The sequence below is a fragment of the Mixophyes fleayi genome, chromosome 2 (genome assembly GCF_038048845.1).
Source record: "Mixophyes fleayi isolate aMixFle1 chromosome 2, aMixFle1.hap1, whole genome shotgun sequence".
NCBI lineage: Eukaryota > Metazoa > Chordata > Amphibia > Anura > Limnodynastidae > Mixophyes > Mixophyes fleayi.
This window is the reverse complement of record NC_134403.1, coordinates 15,730,497-15,754,135: the sequence shown is the minus strand read 5'-3', so window position 1 is coordinate 15,754,135 and position 23,639 is coordinate 15,730,497. Positions and strand designations below refer to the sequence as shown.

The 23,639-nt window shown below is 41.6% G+C and overlaps 1 protein-coding gene across 1 annotated transcript; it reads right to left on the bottom strand.

The window, feature by feature from the left end:
• Positions 1-897: 897 nt before the first annotated feature.
• On the bottom strand, positions 898-15,859 carry DGAT2 (diacylglycerol O-acyltransferase 2). The gene is made up of 8 exons (XM_075198559.1): positions 15,746-15,859; positions 10,190-10,318; positions 9,623-9,730; positions 8,491-8,561; positions 5,720-5,924; positions 3,966-4,140; positions 3,686-3,888; positions 898-3,283 (listed from the first exon to the last, which is right to left on the bottom strand). The coding sequence occupies exons 1-8, from the start codon at positions 15,783-15,785 to the stop codon at positions 3,129-3,131; spliced, it is 1,086 nt and encodes a 361-aa protein (XP_075054660.1). The 5' UTR covers positions 15,786-15,859; the 3' UTR covers positions 898-3,128.
• Between the last annotated feature and the right edge of the window lie 7,780 nt (positions 15,860-23,639).

Below are 23,639 nucleotides of genomic sequence, written 5' to 3'. Positions count from 1 at the left end.
GTCCAGGATTGTCACAGGCTGCTAAGAGACTAACACCATAGCTAGTCCTGAGGAAGAGGATGGATTGTCATCTCCCTCTTCTCCTCCTCCCCCCATGTGTCTGCTTTTTTTCAATAAAGCTTTGGGCCTGTGGCTCCCTCTCCCTTTCCCCCTCCAACCCATTACTGTTTGAAGTTTTTTTTTTTGTTTGTTTTTTCAAGTGTCCTTCCTTAATTTATGCACCCTCACCTATGTATGTGTCTCAAAACTTCTGGCTTGTGATCTCCCCCTACCCCTCTGAACTACCGTCCCCTCATAACCATTGCTTATTTGAAACGGTCATGTTTAAGTTTTGCATGGTTAGTGCCATACTTGATGTATACCTACGATGTCATCTCTTGTACCATATGTCCTGTATTGTACTAAAAAAATATTTTCATTGAGTACTGTGCCTACAGCTGCACTGCACTACAATTGAATGCAATGCATCAATGTTTTTGTACCTTTATACAAAAAATTTTTTCCAATCAAAACTAGACCTCATCCAGAAAGACTATGGGGTATATTTACTAAACTGCGGGTTTGAAAAAGTGAAGATGTTGCTTATAGCAACCAATCAGATTCTAGCTGTCATTTTGTAGAATGTACTAAATAAACGACAGCTAGAATCGGATTGGTTTCTATAACCAACATCTCCACTTTTTCAAACCTGCAGTTTAGTAAATATACCCCTATATTCCTACAGAAGTATCCAGAAATTGGATTACTGCAAAAAAATAAAACAAGATTTGGCTGACCCTGCTGCGGACTGGTTTAACTTTTGCAATATTAAGTCTAGAAAACCCAAAAGCTCCTGAAATGAGAAACCGCTAAACACACAGTGGAGCTGTCACATGTACAACAGATACACACAAGGTATAGAACACACATGATCATTTATTTACATTCACTTGTACAAAAATAAGTGAGGCATATAATACAGCGAGCCATTCTGAAACAAGGGAGCAGTAAAATACTGGAACAGTGTACACAGATCAAGGCACATTAACTATTATGTCAAACATTCATAGATTACATTGTATCCCATTCAGAAAGGGGCAGAGATTATGTAAACACTTATACCAGCATCACAGAAGCCATTGCCAATATACATTTCTAGCTTATTAGCGATAATATATTGCTCCCAATAATTCATTAAAAATTGCTCTCCCCCCTCCCTAATACTTGTCCCCCAACATTTACATATTAACAAAATGTTCATTCAGGTAACGGAAAGACATTCTATGGCTGAACGGTGGGTGGAGATTACTGCCTTAAAAAAAAAAAAAAAAAAAAAAAATTTAGTCAACACCCATTTTGTAAAGGTAAAAAACTACCACGTTGCATTGGTTGTGCTTAATAAAAAAAAAAAAAAAAAAAAAAAATTTAAAAAAAATTATAGGTTTCAATGTTACTTGTGCTGCACAGTTTTATATTGTGCCAACCCCTCCCTCCCCCCAAAAAAGAACCATTCAGGAGAACCAGAACTTTATAGAAAAGCAGAATAGTTGCATTGGATTCTTTTCCTCCAAGTAGTACAGGCAGACGCCATTTTGTGAGCCGATTCAATTCCTAATGAATGGATGAACTGGATATTACTTGAAGGAAACACCAAGCGGAAATATCAGGAGGCGAGACGCGCAGAACTATATTACACATATTTATTTTAGCAGCAGGGGGCAATTAGACTTGAGTAGTCTGTAAATATTCAACACCTGGGAGTACAGAACATCAGAGTCGCCAACATTCTAGAATGTATGAGATAAAAGATAGCTAGAATCTAACTGGTTGCTATGGGCAACACATCCACTTTTCCTTTTAAGAAGCTTTGATATATTTAACCCTATATCTTGTATAACAGAGTTTATGATCACATACATAGTATGTTCACCAAGCACCTATGGCCACAGGTCAAGGCTTCATCACTTTACAGCTGCTGCAAAAGTCACAATGGATAACAAACAAAAGACCTATAGTACATTTCTGTGTTACCAGTTTGGTTTGTTATAGACATGGTATAAAAGTTACTTTAAGTGGAATTGTCCAAGGGTTAAATAACAGGATTTGTATTAAATATCTCTTTTAAAGAACAAAACTCACACCTGAAGACATTGCACATAATATGCGAATTATGTGTCGTGTGTGGCAGGATCATGCAAGTGCTAGTAGCCGATTGGTAGCAAGCCTGGCCACTTGGCAATCTAATAGGAAGCATTACAGATAATGAGATGAGGACTGTAACCAAGGAACCCTGGGTAGCCCCATGTTACCTTGACCAAAATACAGTAAAAATTAATTAAAAGCCAGGGAAGGACAGTCATATTATTGTGCATTGCGATCAACTTTTCAATCAAAGCTTGTCCGAGCCTGAAATAAAGTTTAGTATTTGTCAAAGTGGCTATTTACATTTGTTGACGATTGTTTTCAAACCTCTCAAACAAAATCTTTGTTCAGAAAATGTCAGAATTGTAAAAAAAGTTTGTGAAAATACTAAGCTCTCAAGATTCTGGAGTTAGGCACATATTAAACCAAATACTGAATACAGTGTTATCTGATACAGAACATTGCACACATTAGGCAGATCAGTCACATACAATGATGTGTTACAAGACAGGCTATGGTGATCCCTGGTTCTACCGAAATTGGTCTTCTCCATCTGCAGCTGTATAGTTGGAGATTAATGAATAATCCTTAGTTTATTTATGGATATCTGAAAGTTCCATTTCTCACGTTCGAGCAGCACAGCAACAAACAAACCTGTACCAATTTCAGAGTCAGGTCATAGTGACCATGTACTCTCCTGTACCACAGCCTGTTATTGAGAAGTGCAGTCTTCGATATCAACAAACCGTTCAAAAACATTCTTCATATACAATAACTGCAACTAAGTGCTGAGCTTCTTAGCAAGTCCAGTTATGGATTGGTTACCACAATGAAAGTGAGAATTTCTTGGTTGGGTAAGGTTTAGAAGGGGAATGCATTAGAACTCATTCACTGACGATGTGGGTCTAAAGACAGACAGCTTGCAGGTGGAATTAGGATCAGCACTTTCCAATAAAGGCAAAGGGCATTAAAATCGCAGTCAATTATTAAACACCATTAAGCCAACTTCAGTTGATTTCCAACACGTCAGACTCCGACAATCCAAACTTGGTCTTGTACTTGTCGAAGAGCTTTTGCAGAGAGGTCAGGTACATGCTGTGATAAAGAGCCACATCTCTCTCGCTCGGCTGTTCTATTTTAGGAACGGTGATGGGCTCGCCAACTGCAACGGAAAAGGATTTAGATCAGTACTTAATCACTATTCTTTTCAACGGTTGTCTTACAGAACTTTTCCTAATCCTTTCAAGTCTACATCTGTCAATAGTGGGTAGTGGTGTCCAACTACCTTCACATCTCCCTATCGATGAAGCCATTTGCTTTTTGCTGTATTGTGGAATATTTAAAAACCTAGCTCTTATTGCAGCAGAGAAACAGATAACCTTTTGGTTAAGGAGTTATCTGTCAACATAACTGATAAGGTGCTATATTTACAGGATGCAGCCAACAACAAAAAAATAAAAAAATTGTAGCATTAAATGGGGATAGGAGCAAAGATCTTGAGGTTTCTTATTGAAAAGCATAAAAGTGCAGGGAAAAAAAATATAAAAATAAGTCATAAACCTACCGACAGTGGTGATGGGGATGGAATATGGGACCAGTCCCCAGCTGTCCGACGACAAGAACCCACAACCATGGAAGACACATGGGGCAAAGCCAACATATTTCTGGAATTTCGTCTGGATCCATCGACCCCAGGAGCCTTCTTCAAACACCACCTGCTTGTAGGCTTCATTCTCACCAAATGAGTAGACCGGGACTAGGTCCGCGCTATGAAAGGAGAAGCCAGTATAAAAACACCATACACACATTGCTCTGTATAGACCAAAATTGATTTATTCTCCTACCCATGCTGCAGAGCGATCTTCACAAATCCTTTCCTCCGCTTTAGAGTCACTGAATTTTTGCCCGGCTGGCAGTCCAATGATTCCGCGGCACCCCCCACGACGATCACCACAGCATTACCGGTACCATTCTTGGAGAGGATATAGTCTATAGTATCACGGTTCACAGGGCAGATTCCTGTTAAAGCCAAGTATTTAAAAGAAAATAAGATAATCCAGAATAGGATAAACAACTATTTACAGATGCCTAAAACTGCCAAGGTGATACTTATGCTAATCTGCATTAGATGCAGACGCTTTGAGTTAGACTTCAACCACTTAAATGTTCTCTCATTTGTAACATCCTAGGCATGGATAACAATCTGAACCCGCTGCTATTTCACCCCAGAGGAAACCCAAACAAGCATAGGGAAAACATACAAACTCCACACAGATAAGGCCATGGATGGGGATCGAACTCAAGACCCCAGTGCTGTGAAGCAGAAGTGCTAATCACTAAGCCACCAAGCTGCAAATATGATCTCATTAAGATGGAAAGGAACATTACCAGTCCAAAGGATTTGTAGAGGGGGGGGATTTCCACACCACGCCGCCAGTGGGCATGACCAGCATGCATGGGGGCGTGGCTATAATATTAGACAGTGCTTGGCTGCTCTCCAACACTTCCTATCCCCATAATATACATGGGCAATGCTGCGTGCACTACTGTTAGGTGCACGCAGCTCTCCCTTTTCAAGCAGAGCTGTGTGAAGCGGGGGCAGGCTCCAGCCACCTCAATTATATTGTGCCCCAGGCTTGGAGGTGGGTTTCCATGCACTAGGAAATCCCCTTGATTTGCCTATGCAGTCATGAATCTAAATGTGGTCAGCAGCTTACTGGCAGTGATCTTACAAACACACTAAGGCATGCATGTGATACAGCCTCTCAGGGAGACCATGAAACAGCCACAGCTGTTCAGTCAGGCCACCCATGTGTGTAGCCAGAGTGGGCAGTGATCATAACAATTGGGACATGCCCAAGGATTGGCCTGGTTGGGCAATCTTGGAAGGAGAACCCAATTTCAGACCAATACATTCTAGGGGGATTTGCTGGTTGTCCTGGATATGACAAACTTAGGTCTCTAGTATTGACTGCAAGTCTTACTCAAGGGATACTAACAAGCCACACAACTCTGCTTGGAGGATCAAGCAGTTTGAAAACTGGCTCTCACCATTTAAAGGTGAAATAATATCAGATTGGCTTTTATGGGTTACAGGAGAACTGTGCTATTTTGCCCAATGTTTTCAAATAAGTTTGCCAATTCACTTGGATTAATAGAATTTCCTGGGAATCGGGCACTAAACTGGTACAAAGAAGCTTCTAATTTATTAAAGTTGAACACCTCTTTTCCCCTATAGTAGAGTGTAATCATAACATCAATATGCACCCTTAAAGGTATTCTGAAGGAGTTTAATAATAGGTCTGACCTTGGACAAGTCAGCAGTCACCATAGAATGCTACAAAGTCTGGCAAGACCTGAAATATAATTGCTATGAGAAACTGGAATAAAGCCATGAATGGAAAGTCAACTGCTGACTATTTCTGTCTCGTCATGTTAAACACGTCTATGATCGTGTCCAGCCAGAGGTCACAGGAAAAGAAATTGTTTACCAACATTGTCCGTTAAACTGCACAAGTTTGAAGTCGATGGGTGAAGAAATCAAAAGGGATTGGACAATCTACAGATTTAGAAGAGACACACAGGGAACGGATCGTACCTCCAGACATTAAGTAATCCCTCAGGACTGGCATTCGGAAGTTTCCAGCCAGCGTGGCAAGGTAAGGCTTTATCCCAGGGAATTTTTTGGAGACACCAGTGGCTTCTGTACCAAAGTTGCAAAACGCCCCCAGACACATTATACCGTGCGGGTGGTATCCAAATATGTAGTTCCGGCTGGGAAGCAGGTTGTGAGTTTTGACGAGCTGGAAGTCAAATTTGCATATTAGACATCTAGAAGTAATTTATTCAAAAAGATTCTACACCCACATTTTATTAGCAGTGGTTCTCATAGGCTTCCTGACCTACATTTAAGAGATAAAGGCCCTTAGTAAAGGCCCTTATCACAGCGGATTTTATCGGCACCTGCATTCGCTGCGGAGTCATATCAGCTGCAGTGACAAAGTTCAACACCAAGCATTACAGAGTCAGATATCTGACAGTTACTCAACATCGGAAATTTCTACAGGCAAAGTCCTAACAAACAAAATCCCAATATCCTCATTAGACCCGATACTGATACATCACAAATAAACACTGTGTCCAACAGCTTTCAGATTAGAGACCTAAAGGAATCAAAGTCTAGAACAGGCCTGTCCAACCTGCGGCCCTCCAGATGTTTGTGAAACTACAAGTCCCAGCATGCCCTTCCAGCTATCAACAGGTTGTTTACTGGCAAAGCATGCTGGGGCTTGTAGTTTAACAACATCTGGAGGGCCGCAGGTTGGACAGGCCTGGTCTAGAATATTTTAGAGGCAGTCTTACAAGAAGGATACAAATCTAAGTATTCACAAATTATATATTCATGGATGATACTTTTGCCACCAAGAAAAGTTTATAAAGGACCTTTAATTACCAATTTCAAAGGGACTCACAAGTGTTACTGTATCTGGGAGGTATGGGCACTGCCAATATCCTTCAAGGCTTAGCAGAAAGAGGGCAATGGTTAGTATTCCTGTGTGTTGGATAGTGACCATTGTGTATCTGGATGAAGTCTTTGCCGTGACACTGTAATTTTTAACTGCTGCAGTTTTCCATGCATTGGAGTCATGGGTTAGATTTCACCCCGGGTCCAATCTGTCCAGAATTTGTACAGATCCCCATGTTGTGTGTTGGAAAAACCAGGAGCACATGGAGGAAACCCATGCACAGATTTAATCTTAGTGTATGTGTGTTCACTTAGTAAGGAATATAGATTGTAAGCTCCACTGAGGCTGGGACTGATGTGAATACATAAATATAATAGTACTGTGCAATATATAGGTATTGTATTATAGATGGGTTTTCAAAGAGCATCTAAAGAATTGAAGGCTGTGGGAGAGTCTGATTGGGTGTGGTAGGGAATTCCATAAGTGGGGAGCAGCACGGGAGAAGTCTTGTAGGCGAGACTGAGAGGTGGTTACCAGAGACGAGACAAGGCGCAGGTCAGAGGTAGATCTAAGAGGGCAGGAGGGAGAGTATTTTGATATGAGATTTGAGATGTGTAAAGAGGTGGTGTTGAGGGCTTTGTAGGTAAGGGTGAGTAATTTGAATTGGATTCTGGAGGACACGGGGAGCCAGTGTAGTGATTTGCAGAGTGGTTCAGCAGATGGGGAGCAGTGAGAGGGGAAGATCAGACTTGCAGCAGCATTTAGGATGGATTGAAGTGTGGATATATGGGTGTCAGGAATTCCAGGTTGCAATAGTCAAGATGGGAGAGGAGAATGGATACAAATTTTGGTAGTTTGTCGAGTAAGAAAAAAAGTGTATTCTGACAATAATTCAAATAATAAAAAAACAAAACAAAACAGTGTTCTATAACCGTATAGAAATCATTGTTTTCAAGTTCAGACTACATTGGGCCTGTTGTAGGGAGCTTAGATTGCCTCTAAGGAGCAGAGAATCATGCTGGAATAAAATGCTCTTGGTTATAGGATTATACGGTAATATGTGGATTCATTGCAGCTTGTTGAGAATCTTGTACATAAACAGTTTTCACAGACAGTCAGGTGCAGGCTGTACAATATGTCATGAACAATATGCTACATCCACTTATCAATAAAATCAAGGACAAAGCAATTTAAGGAAGCACTATTTACACTTCTCCCTCTATCGCACTGATAAACCATTTCTTTATTGCTTCTTAACGAAAAAACAAGAGTGACACAGCTGTGAGAACAATGTACAAAGTACAGTTATATTGAGTGAAGCACGAACAAAAACACAGATTTTGTTGTCTGAAACTGCATCGCCTCCGATGGCGTAATCTACATGGCAGATTGTACACAAATTCCTATGTCGCAGATTATAGTTAGTGCAGTATGGATGATTGCCAATAACATTCATTAGATATTTAAGTAGTAACAGGTGAAAAGCAAGATCCTACTCAAAAGATGTGGAGCCATTAATTAAAATACCCTACAGTGGAGGTGCCCAAACTCAGTCCTCAAGAGCTGCCAACAGTTCATGTTTTCAGGATTTCTTTAATCATGCACAGATGATGTAATCTATTTGGCTGGGTCAGGAATTATCCCAGCAGTTTCTACAGGCAGAAATCCTGAAGGCATGACCTGTTGGGGGCTCTTAATGATGGGTTTGAGCACCTCTACCCTACACTAGGGGGTTACCCATGCCATCTTGGGCTCTTCCTACCCCCGTTCCAGTTTTTGCTCCACAGTACAACAGATAAACATAGCCAAGATTTTGTCGATACAGCTCTGGTTTTTAATTTAGCAAGTGTACATGGGGGAGCATGTATACAGCATTATAGTAGATAAATAGGGCTGGACTCACCCGTATTGGAAAGTAGTCTCTGAAGTACCTCCACACTGCCCAGTTCCTAACCCACTTGGAGCGTCTTCCACCTGTGAAGAGATAATTTTATATTATTACACCTTTTTTATGGGAGATGACTCACGCGTTTCAGACCACAGATTCCAGAAGGACAGTGAAGCCATGCAAGTCTGAAGTTTTACTACGGAGACAATTTAGTTATTATACGGTTATGTTTTCCTTTTAGGGACTTTTTGCTTATACATATTCGACCCAAAGGGTCCGTTTTGTAAAACGGAATTCCTAGCCCATCTGTAGTGGTTGGTTAGATACAATCTACCACAGGATATCTAACAGGCAATGCCTAGTGGATGGTATTCATAGCCATGGCTGGTGATAGGTAGCGTTGAGTTCAACATCACCTGTCTAGCGGTTGAGGTGATAGCTTGAAGCCAGTCGTGTAAACAGCCCCTTGAAGATAGAGACCCTATCTTCATGGGGCCACTCATTTTTGGCCAATTTAGCCACTCATTTTTGCATTAAGCAAAGCCTCTTCGTGCGGCTGGAAGGTTACCACTCAGGCCAACAATGCTCCTCTCCTGAATGGATCCATCATGAAGTCCAAAAGTGATCCAGTTAGGCAGCTGGCAACTAACAGTGCAAGATACACTCTGATACAGCGTATGCGACCAACAATTAAAGATGAGCCAAGGATTCTATTTACAAGACATCAAAATGTAAATATGTAAAGTACTGTAATATACAGGTGCTTTGCAAACTGTTCATAAATAAGATTCACAAAGTTGGAGTATCCATACAAAGATACTTTCAAAGTAGATGTATTCCTTCATGAGGTGAGGAAGTGTAGAACACACATGTACTTTTGAGTGTTCTATTCAGTTTCCATCCATTCTAGAACCTGCGGTTCTGTTACTTTGGCATCTGACCAAAGGCTTCATTTTATCTGAGCATCCAGACATCACAAGTGTGCTCAGAGGATATGTGGTAGCTCACAATCATATAGAAGCAGGATTTATTTTTAACACAAAGATGTGAGCTGCTAACAGGTTATACACAAAGCCAGAGCCCAGTCCCTGGTAGTATAATCTAGAACAGATACCAATTACATGCAACGAGTGTGATCCATTCTTACCTTTATTAGGAGTATTCCAATCAAACACCAGCCAGGCCAGATACAAGGCAGCGATCAGCCAGCAGTCCGTGCAGAAGATGTACATGAGAATCACAGTGCACGCAATGCCTGTTAGAGGCAGAACAGAGTGTTACACGTAGAATATATCCTTTATACATACAGTAGTTCTGATGTATTGCCCCTTCCTGCAGAGGTAGATTTACCTGTGTTGCTAGCAATGAATGCAGTTCCGCCGAAAGGCTCTAGAGCAGGACTGACCAACCTGAGGCTCTCCAGGTGTTGTGAAACTACAAGCCCCAGCACGATTTGCCAGCAGAAAGCCAGCCGATAGCTGGCAGGGTGTGCTGGGGAGAGCCACAGGTTAGCCAGGCTCGCTCTAGAGCCACAGGTTAGCCAGGCTCGCTCTAGAGCCACAGGTTAGCCAGGCTCGCTCTAGAGCCACAGGTTAGCCAGGCTCGCTCTAGAGCCACAGGTTAGCCAGGCTCGCTCTAGAGCCACAGGTTAGCCAGGCTCGCTCTAGAGCCACAGGTTGCCTTAACCAACTATATAGGGATATTCAAAACTTACCCAAAATAAGAAAGCTGAGCACCCATTGTAATACTGATATAATCTGGAGATGTTTTTCCACTCGAGACTTTGAGATCCAAGGAATGGAGGGCAGGTCATGCACAGTTGACAGGATGCTGGATCCAGTACCTGGAGGAGGAACATGTTAAGGTCATTAATGCTACATGCATGTTTAATGTCAATGGAATTAACATTATCAGTAGCCATTACAATTAGTCTTTTTTTTATTACAAAAACTGTAAAGATACTTTGAGAAGATGTATTTTCTGGGGTACAGGGAAAAAGCCCTAATCATTTTTATTTTGCTGGAGACAGCTTTTGCACCTTCCCCCCCCCCCAAGTGTTCTAGATAATAGATACCCTACTTTTATAGGATGCAACCAGATGATACAAGAAACCCTTATTGCTACATGTACAGCCTTCCTCTGTTCTTCAGCACCTAATCCATCCCACTAGCTGCTCCAGAGTCAGCCAGCAGAGCTACCTCCCCATCAGTCTAGAAGGCAGTATATCTATATTCTGCTGTAAGGTGGCTTTAGCATGGACCAGTCGAGTGATCAGAGGTGGCAGCGAAGCAGAGAGAACGACAAGACCGATATATATTTGTGGTGTTTACAAACCATGAAGGTTCTATACCGACATCAGAGAGAGGACAGGGGACAGTATCACTGGAATAACGGGGTGTCTTTTACCATCCATCCTAGGAGACAACTTTTATTTTTTTTTTAAATGATTGAGGGTGCTCATGTTACCCTACCCCCACCCATCCATATGACTGAAAAAGATGCCATTCATAGACATGGTAAGTGGTTAGTTTTTTTTTTTTTTTTTTTTAATTAAAAGCCTGGGATTGGTGCTCTCTATCACCCAAGTGCCACAAACAAAAACTAAAAAAAAAAAAAAAAAAAAAAAAAAGTGAAGAGGTACGGGACTTCAGACGGTCCCCGAAAGAGGAAGGTCTCTGCACCCCAACGATCCAAGTGAAAAAGATTACAAAAGTCAAATAAATAGGTTCAGGGAAGCTGCTTTGTGTCATTGGAGTTTCCTTCCCCCCTGTAATGTTGACACCCCTGACTTGCCATACCAGGGGAACACAGACGCCAGGCTGTCGCTGTCCCCTGGCTAGAGGACCATGGTACCCTGTCCAGGATAAGAGGGGTAACCCCTCACTCCAGGGACAGAACACACCACATCAAGGCAGAGAAGCGGGACCCAGCCTTAATCCACCTTTAAACAATCTCCATACCGTCGCTGGAAGGTTCCCCAACGTGCAGGTGATAACAGGGACAGGGCCTGTTACACTAATAAGAATGTTCTGCAAAACCGAGCTGGAGACCGAGAACATTGGACTCTGCCTCACACTTCCCTGATCAGCTTATCTGCTACATATTTCTCTGCTGAGCTCCTGACCAAATCTCGCTCATTGCTGCTTAGACACCAGAGGCAACGGGGGAGTTTGTCACTTTAGGAACCCAATACGCTGTACAAGTAGTATGTTACATTTACATATAGACATTTCTATAATATGTATGTCCTTTCATAGATATCCGCAACAGTGTTACAGCCTTTATAGAATAACTATTCTTGAGGGAATACAGGGATTCTGAGCAAGTATTTTTTCTGTCAGTCTTTCTGCCAAATCGGATCAAACGGAGATTAATAGCCTTAAGTTTTACCTCAAATCGAAAGTATGAAACATGATTCAGCTTTCACAAAACCCAAATAAGCGTTAGGATAAATTATTAACAGGTCTAGTCTCTTAATTGATTTAGTTGAAGGTAAAGAAAACATTCTCTGCAGATAGGGAGACACCACCATACTGAGACACCTTCTGGGTATAGTTTCTACTGTAACATTTTATTATTACTCTACATTAATTCCCATCCATATTAGTCACACAAGGTCGCTTCTGTCTAATGCCTTAAGGGTTTACTTAATAGAAGAACTCAAGCATCACAAATGGGCTTTCGGTACCAGGAAGTGATAGGATACAGGGTAATAACCAAGTTATAGCATACTTGCCAACTCCCGAAATTCGGGTAGGTCTCCTGGGAGAGCAGGCAAATATCCTGCATATGGGATATGCTCCTCAAAATGACGCGATTCGCGACAAAAAACACAATTTTGTCACGCCAACCACGCCCCCCTGCCCTGGGATCTCCCGGAAGGAACTTACCAAAGGTTTGCAATTATGAGTTATAGGTGCATGCTCAGATGCTTATTAACCTCACCAGCAGAAGGGGACCTCCATTGTGCCATAGCCTCCCTGGCACCATGAGAGGCGTGGCATCAGAAGTGGGCATGGCCTATATTGTCCCAGCTTGAACATAACCCAGGTTATAAAGCACCATTGCCCTAAAACGGTTCTACAATATAACAGCACAAGAAACCAGGCTGCCATTACATCTAAATATACTGTGCTGCTGCTTAAATTCTCCTTACACTTTATAAAGATACTTAGGGGCACAGTACAGAGGAGTAAAAGCTGACTTAATATAGGGTAGTAATTCTGAAGTGTGTTGCAAAATATAGTTTTTATTTTATAGGTTTGGAGTTCTCAGTAGGCTAGTGGCCCTCAAGATGTCATAGGGCCATTTTTTATCTATTTAGAGCCAGGCACTAATAGGCAAGGAATTAGTACAATTCCTGTGAGCCGGTTGGGGGGGGCCCCTAGAGTGTTTACTGGTTGCTCGGCTATCCAGGAGGTGAATAGTATCCATCCCTTCTGGAGCGCACAGAGGATTTTTAAAAAAGCAAGAGGGCTGCCGCGCATGCGCAGCAGCTCCGTTTCGGCAGCACTGTACTATACAGCAGCCGCGGCAGCTGTATAGTACAGCTGTATAGTACAATGCCGCTATGTAGGGCACTTTTTTAGCGGAGGGGAGGGGTTTCTGGAGACCGAGAAACCTGAAACCCCCCTGCGTGCTCCCTTGGGTCCACCAACGAACTAAACCATTAACAGCAATGAAACAAAAAGCAAACAAACTTTTGATTCATAAAAGAAACCTGTATCAACATTATATGCTTAAACTTAAGCCTAAGTTATACACAATTTTTAGGGTTGCCAATTTAAAATAGTCCAACATCTAACAGGCCATCAATTACCACCATCATTTCTTTCTTCACCACCATCCTGTACAGATACCTTGGGATGAAAGCCATGATACTTATAAATAGTAAATGTCCTTGAAATCTCACAGCCTAAGCACAACACCTGTGTTAAGGAGCCAACACTGTTTATTTCATGAGATCCAGGACAATGTATAAATATTTATAGACTCAGCTACTTTTACCAAGCATGCAACGCCACAGGATCTCAGTTGCAGTAACAGGATATTATGGTATTGACATACAGATGCAGTAAATTGATTATAAAAACCCCAAGTGTAATGTAAAACGAAAGCAACCAATGTAACCAAAGTCATTTTTATTTGCTTTTATTTAACTTCCCCAGCTCTCTGTATACAAGTATGTGCATCAGGAAGGACACCGAGCATCATGTAGACTTAACCACAAATTCAGCTAAAGGACGCAAAATTGCACCAGGACGTTGCATCGCCTGTAGTGCAAACGCTATATGCATGTCAGGAAGATACTGGCTGCATTTTAATATAGAGCAAATACTAGACAGCGTTATTTTAACAGTGCGATTTAGAGTGGAGAGAGGACCGACCCCCTCCCAACTCAACCCTGCCGCACAATTTAAACGCACTACAATGCAACACGATGTTGTCAAGGTGTAGATCTGCAGCGCTTATAGTCTAAAGCACCTTCTAACTGGACATTTGGATCCATATATTACTCTGTGCACATCAAGGGGCACGCCTATTGCGCTACCAGGAGACGCCTCCAAATTAGAAGCCTTCGTAGGAGTGTGAAGGAGGGGAAAAGATAAGGACAACTGCAATGGACAGAGCCGTAAACATTGAATCAGAAATAGTCATCTTCCGCTTTAGAAGCGGCACTTTTAATAAAATAATCCCCCCCCCTCCTCCACTAAAGATAGATATATTATTTATGGCTTGGATTAATCAGGAGAGCTTGGGGAGAGGAGTGCTGCCTTTATATTATGTGGTACTTGTAGGTTCAACAATTCTACAGTACGCACAACTGACAAGAAGCAGGTGCACAAAGCAGCCCATTAAAGTTGGGTGAGAACCAATCTCAGAACTACTGTGGGGGAAAATAAAGAAATAAATAGTCCTTTTTTGGAGGGGACAGGGGCGTGCACAATTCCACACGACAAGGATCTTCCATTAAAATGCGCACTCATCGCCCAGCCCTCTCTTTTGTAACCTAACTGTTCAAATTAGAACAGTTTTTGCACTGCCCATCGAAACCAGGTGCAATGCTACAAAGTACTACAGGTATATGGTGCAAATACCATTACTTCATGCATTGTGCAACCTGCAATTGTTGGTGTAAACCAGACAACTATGCATTATAGGTAGGACAAGATCCTTACATCTCATCACTAGGGGTGACCACATTAATTGGACACACTGCTCAGTGGGTATAATGCAGACCACCATTAGGCAGAACATAATTGAATTAGCTAGAACAGTTAAGTACTAGCAATCCTTTCATTTATAGAAGATGAAACAAAAACAAAATAAAATGGATTATTTCTATACAGGAATAAACAGTTTCTCACAAGTAAAACAAAAACTATATGAGTACATTCGTGATACATGGAACACAGCCAATACAAACAGACATCTAAGTAATCATTAAAGACCAGACTTCAGCAAATTATATTGCAGTATAAAGGGTCAGCTTTTTGGGTACACTACCATCAGCAGTATCCTTGTTAGTCAGAGTTACCCAAATGTAAATCAGTGAATCCCTTATAGTATCCCAAGAAAACTTTATAGCATCCATACAATGTATCCATGTAATACTTAGAGAGCACTGCTGTGGGAGACACACCTGACACAAGCAGACAAACAGGCAGCTTATCCAAACCGGACTAAGGGTCACATTACATGTACACAACAAAAGTGTCCAACTCAGGAAACTGCCAGTGACAGACACTTCCATTTGTTTGTAAGCTCTGCAGGCTAGAAACATCATTAACTAAACAGTCTCGAGTAGAAATAACTGAATATCAATGACAAACTTGATCATACAGAACCAATAGCAGCAGAGGAATGAGAGATATAGAGACCAATATATATATATATATATATATATATATATATATATATATATATATATATATATATAGTCAGTTCTGTATGAATAAGAGCCAATCACATATTGTTGGGGGGAAACAATAAGATCAGCCTCTTGCACATCACTTATACGCCTGGGGAAGTAAGTAACAATTAAACAATAATCAACTAATCAGTATAAATAGAGATTTGAACCACGTGGCCTAAGTGCAAATTAGTGGGACTATTAACTGGAAATGAACCCAACTAATTCATCCAGCAATGCCAATCAGAGCATGGATGCCCCTGTGCCAGGTATGAATGCCCCTGTGCCAGGTATGAATGCCCCTGTGCCAGGTATGAATGCCCCCTCCTATCTGTCACCCCCACAGCCAGTGCTCACCGCGCAGCACCCCGGAGTACGCAGCGATGATGGTCTTCATGATGCCGCCGCTGAGAGGTGAATGCAGCCGGCTGCAGCAGCTCACATCCCCCGGTCTGTACAGTACTCAGCCCGGAGCTCAGTGCATGTCTTATATACAGAGAGGGAGGAGGACGCTACCAAGTGCAGCTCCGGGGGGAGGAGACAGACCTGGCAGTTTATGGATGATGCTGTGTGTGCCAACCTGGGCTTCATCTGTGCCAGCTGCTGTCACACTCTGCCCATGCACACAGCTGGTGACCAGAGTCATAGTGCCCACCTGTTTTACCTGCACCAGCTCCATTATCAGAGGCCCTGCTATACAGTCTGTAATGTATAGTGCATATAGTACCTACCTGCATCAGCTCCATGATCTGTAGTCCTGTTATACAGTCTGTAATGTATAGTGTCTATAGTACCTACCTGCACCAGCTTCATTATCTGTAGTCCTGTTATACAGTCTGTAATGTATAGTGTATATAGTACCTACCTGCACCAGCTTCATTATCTGTAGTCCTGTTATACAGTCTGTAATGTATAGTGCATATAGTACCTACCTGCACCAGCTCCATGATCTGTAGTCATGTTATACAGTTTGTAATGTATAGTGTCTATAGTACCTACCTGCACCAGCTCCATAATCTGTAGTCATGTTATACAGTCTGTAATGTATAGTGTCTATAGTACCTGTCTGCACCAGCTCCATAATCTGTAGTCCTGTTATACAGTCTGTAATGTATAGTGTCTATAGTACCTACCTGCACCAGCTTCATAATCTGTAGTCCTGTTATACAGTCTGTAATGTATAGTGTATATAGTACCTACCTGCACCACCTTCATAATCTGTAGTCCTGTTATACAGTCTGTAATGTATAGTGTATATAGTACCTACCTGCACCAGCTCCATTATCTGTAGTCCTGTTATACAGTCTGTAATGTATAGTGTATATAGTACCTACCTGCACCAGCTTCATTATCTGTAGTCCTGTTATACAGTCTGTAATGTATAGTGTCTATAGTACCTACCTGCACCAGCTTAATAATCTGTAGTCCTGTTATACAGTCTGTAATGTATAGTGTATATAGTACCTACCTGCACCAGCTCCATTATCAGAGGCCCTGCTATACAGTCTGTAATGTATAGTGTCTATAGTACCTACCTGCACCAGCTCCATAATCTGTAGTCCTGTTATACAGTTTGTAATGTATATTGTCTATAGTACCTGCCTGCACCAGCTCCATAATCTGTAGTCATGTTATACAGTCTGTAATGTATAGTGTCTATAGTACCTACCTGCACCAGCTTCATAATCTGTAGTCCTGTTATACAATCTGTAATGTATAGTGTCTATAGTACCTACCTGCACCAGCTTCATTATCTGTAGTCCTGTTATACAGTCTGTAATGTATAGTGTATATAGTACCTACCTGCACCAGCTTCATTATCTGTAGTCCTGTTATACAGTCTGTAATGTATAGTGTCTATAGTACCTACCTGCACCAGCTTCATAATCTGTAGTCCTGTTATACAGTCTGTAATGTATAGTGTATATAGTACCTACCTGCACCAGCTTCATTATCTGTAGTCCTGTTATACAGTCTGTAATGTATAGTGTCTATAGTACCTACCTGCACCAATTTCATAATCTGTAGTCCTGTTATACAGTCTGTAATGTATAGTGCATATAGTACCTACCTGCACCACCTTCATAATCTGTAGTCCTGTTATACAGTCTGTAATGTATAGTGTATATAGTACCTACCTGCACCAGCTTCATTATCTGTAGTCCTGTTATACAGTCTGTAATGTATAGTGTATATAGTACCTACCTGCACCAGCTTCATTATCTGTAGTCCTGTTATACAGTCTGTAATGTATAGTGTCTATAGTACCTACCTGCACCAGATCCATAATCTGTAGTCCTGTTATACAGTATGTAATGTATAGTGTCTATAGTACCTACCTGCACCAGATCCATAATCTGTAGTCCTGTTATACAGTCTGTAATGTATAGTGTCTATAGTACCTACCTGCACCAGATCCATAATCTGTAGTCCTGTTATGCAGTCTGTAATGTATAGTGTCTATAGTACCTACCTGCATAAACTTCATAATCTGTAGTCCTGTTATACAGTCTGTAATGTATAGTGTCTATAGTACCTACCTGCACCAGGTCCATAATCTGTAGTCCTGTTATACAGTATATAATGTATAGTGTCTATAGTACCTACCTGCACCAGCTCCATAATCTGTAGTCCTGTTACACAGTCTGTAATGTATTGTGTGTATATAGTACCTACCTGCACCAGCTCCATAAGCTGTAGTCCTGTTATACAGTTTGTAATGTATAGTGTCTATAGTACCTGCCTGCACCAGCTCCATAATCTGTAGTCCTGTTATACAGTCTTTAATGTATAGTGTCTATAGTACCTACCTGCACCAGCTTCATAATCTGTAGTCCTGTTATACAGTCTGTAATGTATAGTGTATATAGTACCTACCTGCACCAGCTCCATGATCTGTAGTCCTGTTATACAGTTTGTAATGTATAGTGTCTATAGTACCTACCTGCACCAGATCCATAATCTGTAGTCCTGTTATACAGTCTGTAATGTATAGTGTCTATAGTACCTACCTGCACCAGATCCATAATCTGTAGTCCTGTTATACAGTCTGTAATGTATAGTGTCTATAGTACCTACCTGCATCAGCTTCATAATCTGTAGTCCTGTTATACAGTCTGTAATGTATAGTGTCTATAGTACCTACCTGCACCAGATCCATAATCTGTAGTCCTGTTATACAGTCTGTAATGTATAGTGTCTATAGTACCTACCTGCATCAGATCCATAATCTGTAGTCCTGTTATGCAGTCTGTAATGTATAGTGTCTATAGTACCTACCTGCACCAGCTCCATAATCTGTAGCCCTGTTATACAGTCTGTAATGTATAGTGTCTATAGTACCTACCTGCACCAGATCCATAATCTGTAGTCCTGTTATACAGTATGTAATGTATAGTGTCTATGGTACCTACCTGCATCAGCTTCATAATCTGTAGTCCTGTTATACAGTCTGTAATGTATAGTGTCTATAGTACCTACCTGCATCAGCTTCATAATCTGTAGTCCTGTTATACAGTCTGTAATGTATAGTGTCTATAGTACCTGCCTGCACCAGCTCCATAATCTGTAGTCCTGCTATACAGTCTGTAATGTATAGTGTCTATAGTACCTACCTGCACCAGCTTCATAATCTGTAGTCCTGTTATACAGTATGTAATGTATAGTGTCTATAGTACCTGCCTGCACCAGATCCATAATCTGTAGTCCTGTTATACAGTCTGTAATGTATAGTGTCTATAGTACCTACCTGCACCAGCTTCATTATCTGTAGTCCTGTTATACAGTCTGTAATGTATAGTGTATATAGTACCTGCCTGCACCAGATCCATAATCTGTAGTCCTGCTATACAGTCTGTAATGTATAGTGTCTATGGTACCTACCTGCACCAGCTTCATGATCTGTAGTCCTGTTATACAGTCTGTAATGTATAGTGTATATAGTACCTGCCTGCACCACCTTCATAATCTGTAGTCCTGTTATACAGTCTGTAATGCATAGTGTCTATGGTACCTACCTGCATCAGCTTCATAATCTGTAGTCCTGTTATACAGTCTGTAATGTATAGTGTCTATAGTACCTACCTGCACCAGCTTCATGATCTGTAGTCCTGTTATACAGTCTGTAACGTATAGTGTCTATAGTACCTACCTGCACCAGCTTCATGATCTGTAGTCCTGTTATACAGTCTGTAATGTATAGTGTCTATAGTACCTACCTGCACCAGCTTCATGATCTGTAGTCCTGTTATACAGTCTGTAATGTATAGTGTCTATAGTACCTACCTGCACCAGATCCATAATCTGTAGTCCTGTTATACAGTCTGTAATGTATAGTGTCTATAGTACCTACTTGCACCAGCTCCATAATCTGTAGTCCTGTTATACAGTCTGTAATGTATAGTGTCTATAGTACCTACCTGCATCAGCTTCATAATCTGTAGTCCTGTTATACAGTCTGTAATGTATAGTGTCTATAGTACCTACCTGCATCAGCTTCATGATCTGTAGTCCTGTTATACAGTCTGCAATGTATAGTGTGTATGGTACCTACCTGCACCAGCTTCATGATCTGTAGTCCTGTTATACAGTCTGTAATGTATAATGTCTATGGTACCTGCCTGCAGAGCCGACCCCAGCTTCATAATCACATTTGTGGTACAATTAACCCACACCCAACGCCCCAGGGATTTGGCAATATCCTTAATGCTTTTGAGGATGTGGCTGTAATATATAGGAAAGGGGGGCACAATATTTTTTGTAGGCTCAATCCCGCTATGTGTTTCACCCTTGTGTTTAGCGGCCTGGAGCTGAATTGACATCATGGCAGGAAGACCTCACACTGTAGGTCTCCCTGTTACAGTGCAAACACCCCAGGCTGGCAAAGCCCAGTACTGGTAATTTTGGGGGGACCCCATGCTTTTTGTCGTCCTGATTTTATTCAGTAGCAGACTAGGCTGGAAGCACTAGATCTGATTTAAGATTTTTTTTTTTTTTTTTTGTGGAAGTTGTTTTATTAATTAATCTAACAGCCTGAGTAGGAGTCACTTAGCACGTAGCATACACTTTTAATTTAGGATGCACTGTAAGTGTATCTAACGAAATGTACGCATTTTGCATGCAATTCTGAGTCCAATGTGTCTTTAGATACATGTCACTCGGAATAATAAGTAAATTATTGAATCCAAATTACGCTTGCGTTATTTTTCCTTCCTCATCCAAGTTCTGCAAAGTAGCTACTGGCTGATTTAACAGAGAGCGCTCCAAACAACAGAAGGTGGGTGCATCCGTATGTAGGTGCAAGGCCCACAAATAGCCACATTTGTGGAAATACGAAAATAGTATGTATGTGGGATATTTTTGCTTTTAGCATCTTTATTATGAAAAGTTATAGTGGCTACATTACTTATAAATAACTTATTGTAAAAATGTATTTCAGTTAGGGGTGCCTTGCGCCACTGTATATCATTGCTAATGTACTGATTTTTGATATTGTGTTATATTTCTGTATTGGAAATGTATTGATTTCTGATGCAGTAGCCATATATTGAAGGAAGTCTGTTTTGTAACTTAAGACAAGCTAATTGTATGCTAATTAAGTCTTTTCATCTAAATGACCAAGACCTCTTTAGCTTGGATGCACAGGAGGAGGGTCATTATCTTTCCATGCTGTATAGTTTTCGCCCGGTGTCTTAGAACCTGCCTGAATAACGTAACAGCAAGTAATTTAGGAAATCACAGATTGGTGTACATGTAGTTTAAAATTGTGTTATCTCCAAGTCTAGAGAATAATACATCCTGAGGGTAAACATCGGAAGTAATATCTCAGTCGTTGTGGTGACGGCTAGGAGCAAGGGGCGGTGTTACACCTTGCTAACATGTGGGTCAAACGAGGCTCTTTTATACAGATTCTGACAATGTAATTGTGTTATTCCCTCTGTAGCATTTGGAGATCACCAGTACCTCCAACTATTGTGGAAAAGTCCTTGTCAGGGCTCTTGAGCAATAAACCATCACTGTTTGAATATTCTGCCTGAAACTATTCTCTTCTGTATTCTGTGACCAAGAGGTCAGAGCTTACACTCTAATCCATTCCCCGGCTGTCCTGTGTTTAAAGTCAGCCTGTGTCATGGCTCTGCCCGTTTAGCAGCAGTCCTGCTCCATAGTAAGTGGTCAGGAGGTACCAGTCAGCCCACAGTAAAGAGGTGTTGCAGCAGCTATACCAGCTACCCCAGAAGTAAGCGGTTCTGGGCGGTGCAAAGGAGTCCAATGGTGGCAGCCATAATCTCCTACAACTATTGCGCAGTTGGCATTCGCAGTCGACGAGTGTCTGGTGGGAAGGTGACACCAGTAGGACTGGTCAGTAACAGTCAATTTACTGACAGTGAAAAAAGAAACAAGATTAACTGTGCAGGATGAACATCCCTCCGTTCCTCTTCCCCCTACAGACCGGATGGTGAAGCAAGCCCATCTGGTCAGTTATCAACCAGTGTAATATGCTAAATAACAAATAAACGCGAGTACATGTGACATGGCATGGGCTTATCCTGTTGCTTGGGCACGATCACTGTCCAATCGCGTGTGTGTGTGGCCAAATTGTAAAAAACATGGCTGATCAGTGAAACTGGATCACTTCTGTCCTCACTAGGGGCCTGATTCATTAAGGATCTTAACTTAAGAAACTTCTTATTTCAGTCTCCTGGACAAAACTATGTTACAATGCAAGGAGTGCAGATTAGCATTCTATTTTGCACATAAGTTAAATACTGACTGTTTTGTCAAGTAGCACACAAATATCAACTTTAAATTTCAGTGTACAAATAAGTTATCAAGTATTTGTGTGCTACATGAAAAAACAGTCAGTATTTAACATATGTGCAAAACAGAATACTGATTTGCACCCCTTGCATTGTAACATGGTTTTGTCCAGGATACTGAAATAAGAAGTTTCTTAAGTTAAGATCCTTAATGAATCAGGCCCTAGATCCTGTTGCTGTGTTCACCCGATGGTTGTCTTTTCACCAAAATCTCCAACATATTGTTATTATGCATAATACTGCAATATCGGACCAATTACTGACAGCTGTACAACTTCCACTACGATGCCATGGGCACTAATAAGTAAGATTCACTGGCTGTAGTCAGCCCCATGGAGCCAGAGGCTGGTGGGGCTGAGGGGCATGGATCCTGGCTGATCCTGCAGTGGGCCACCTGTGTTTTCTGTCTTTAAAATGTTCCTAATAAGCTGCTGAGTCTCGTGCTCCCCAGGCAAAAATATGCCAGCCGGCCCCTGCATGGAACTAATCCGTGTTGATTGGGAATCACCCTTTACTGATTGGCTGCTGCCATACAGGGAAAGGAGTCCCTCAAAATCCTGGGTACGCCCTAAAAATCTGCTCATGATCGGCGTTTGCAAAGTTAAGATACCCCCATTCTCCAACACTATTAGTGTGAGCTCATTATACAGTAACAAAACAAAAAGAATAATAAAATATGCAAAATTGTCCGTGGTTTGTGGGATTAAAATATAACCTATGAACATGCATTTAATTGTAGTAGAAGCCAGAGAGAGAGATCCTACTGAGCTGCCCAGGGCAATCTTTTCCATTGAGCACGATGGGCAGCTGCCCATGGGCCCCACGGGCAAGGGGGCCCCATAGACACGGCTCTTAATGAGAATAAATAATCCTGCAAAAGAAAAAAACCTGCAAAAAAAACCTCCAAGGGTCACTGAGCAAGTACATCTATCTATCTCTATCTCTATATATCTATATCTATATCTGTATCTGTATATATCTATATCTATATCTAGGGGCCTCGGTGCACTGCTTTGCTCGGGGGAAGAGCCACAGACAGGTGCGTGCGATGGCGCTGAAAGGGTGATAGGTTGTATTCTAAGTAAAAGTTGTAACACACACACCAAGGGTTAAACTATAAGCATCAGATATCTGATATAACCAGTTAATGTGAATGTAGGTTTCAGCCTCGCACTGTTCCAAACTGGAGTGAAGCCGCAGACTGATTGTGGGTGGGACGGGGTGTCACAGGGTCAGACGATACAGACATCCAGGTGCTATTGCCAGGCTGTGCCCTTGGATGGATGTCATCACAAATGCCCTCAGACAACCACTGGCAAGGCAGCCGCCTTGGAAGGGAGTCCTGGCTGGCTCAGAGGTTGGCACAGTTGGCTGGTTCCATATGATAGGAAAGATGTCGAAGTACAATGCACTATACTACACATTGAGAAATTAGG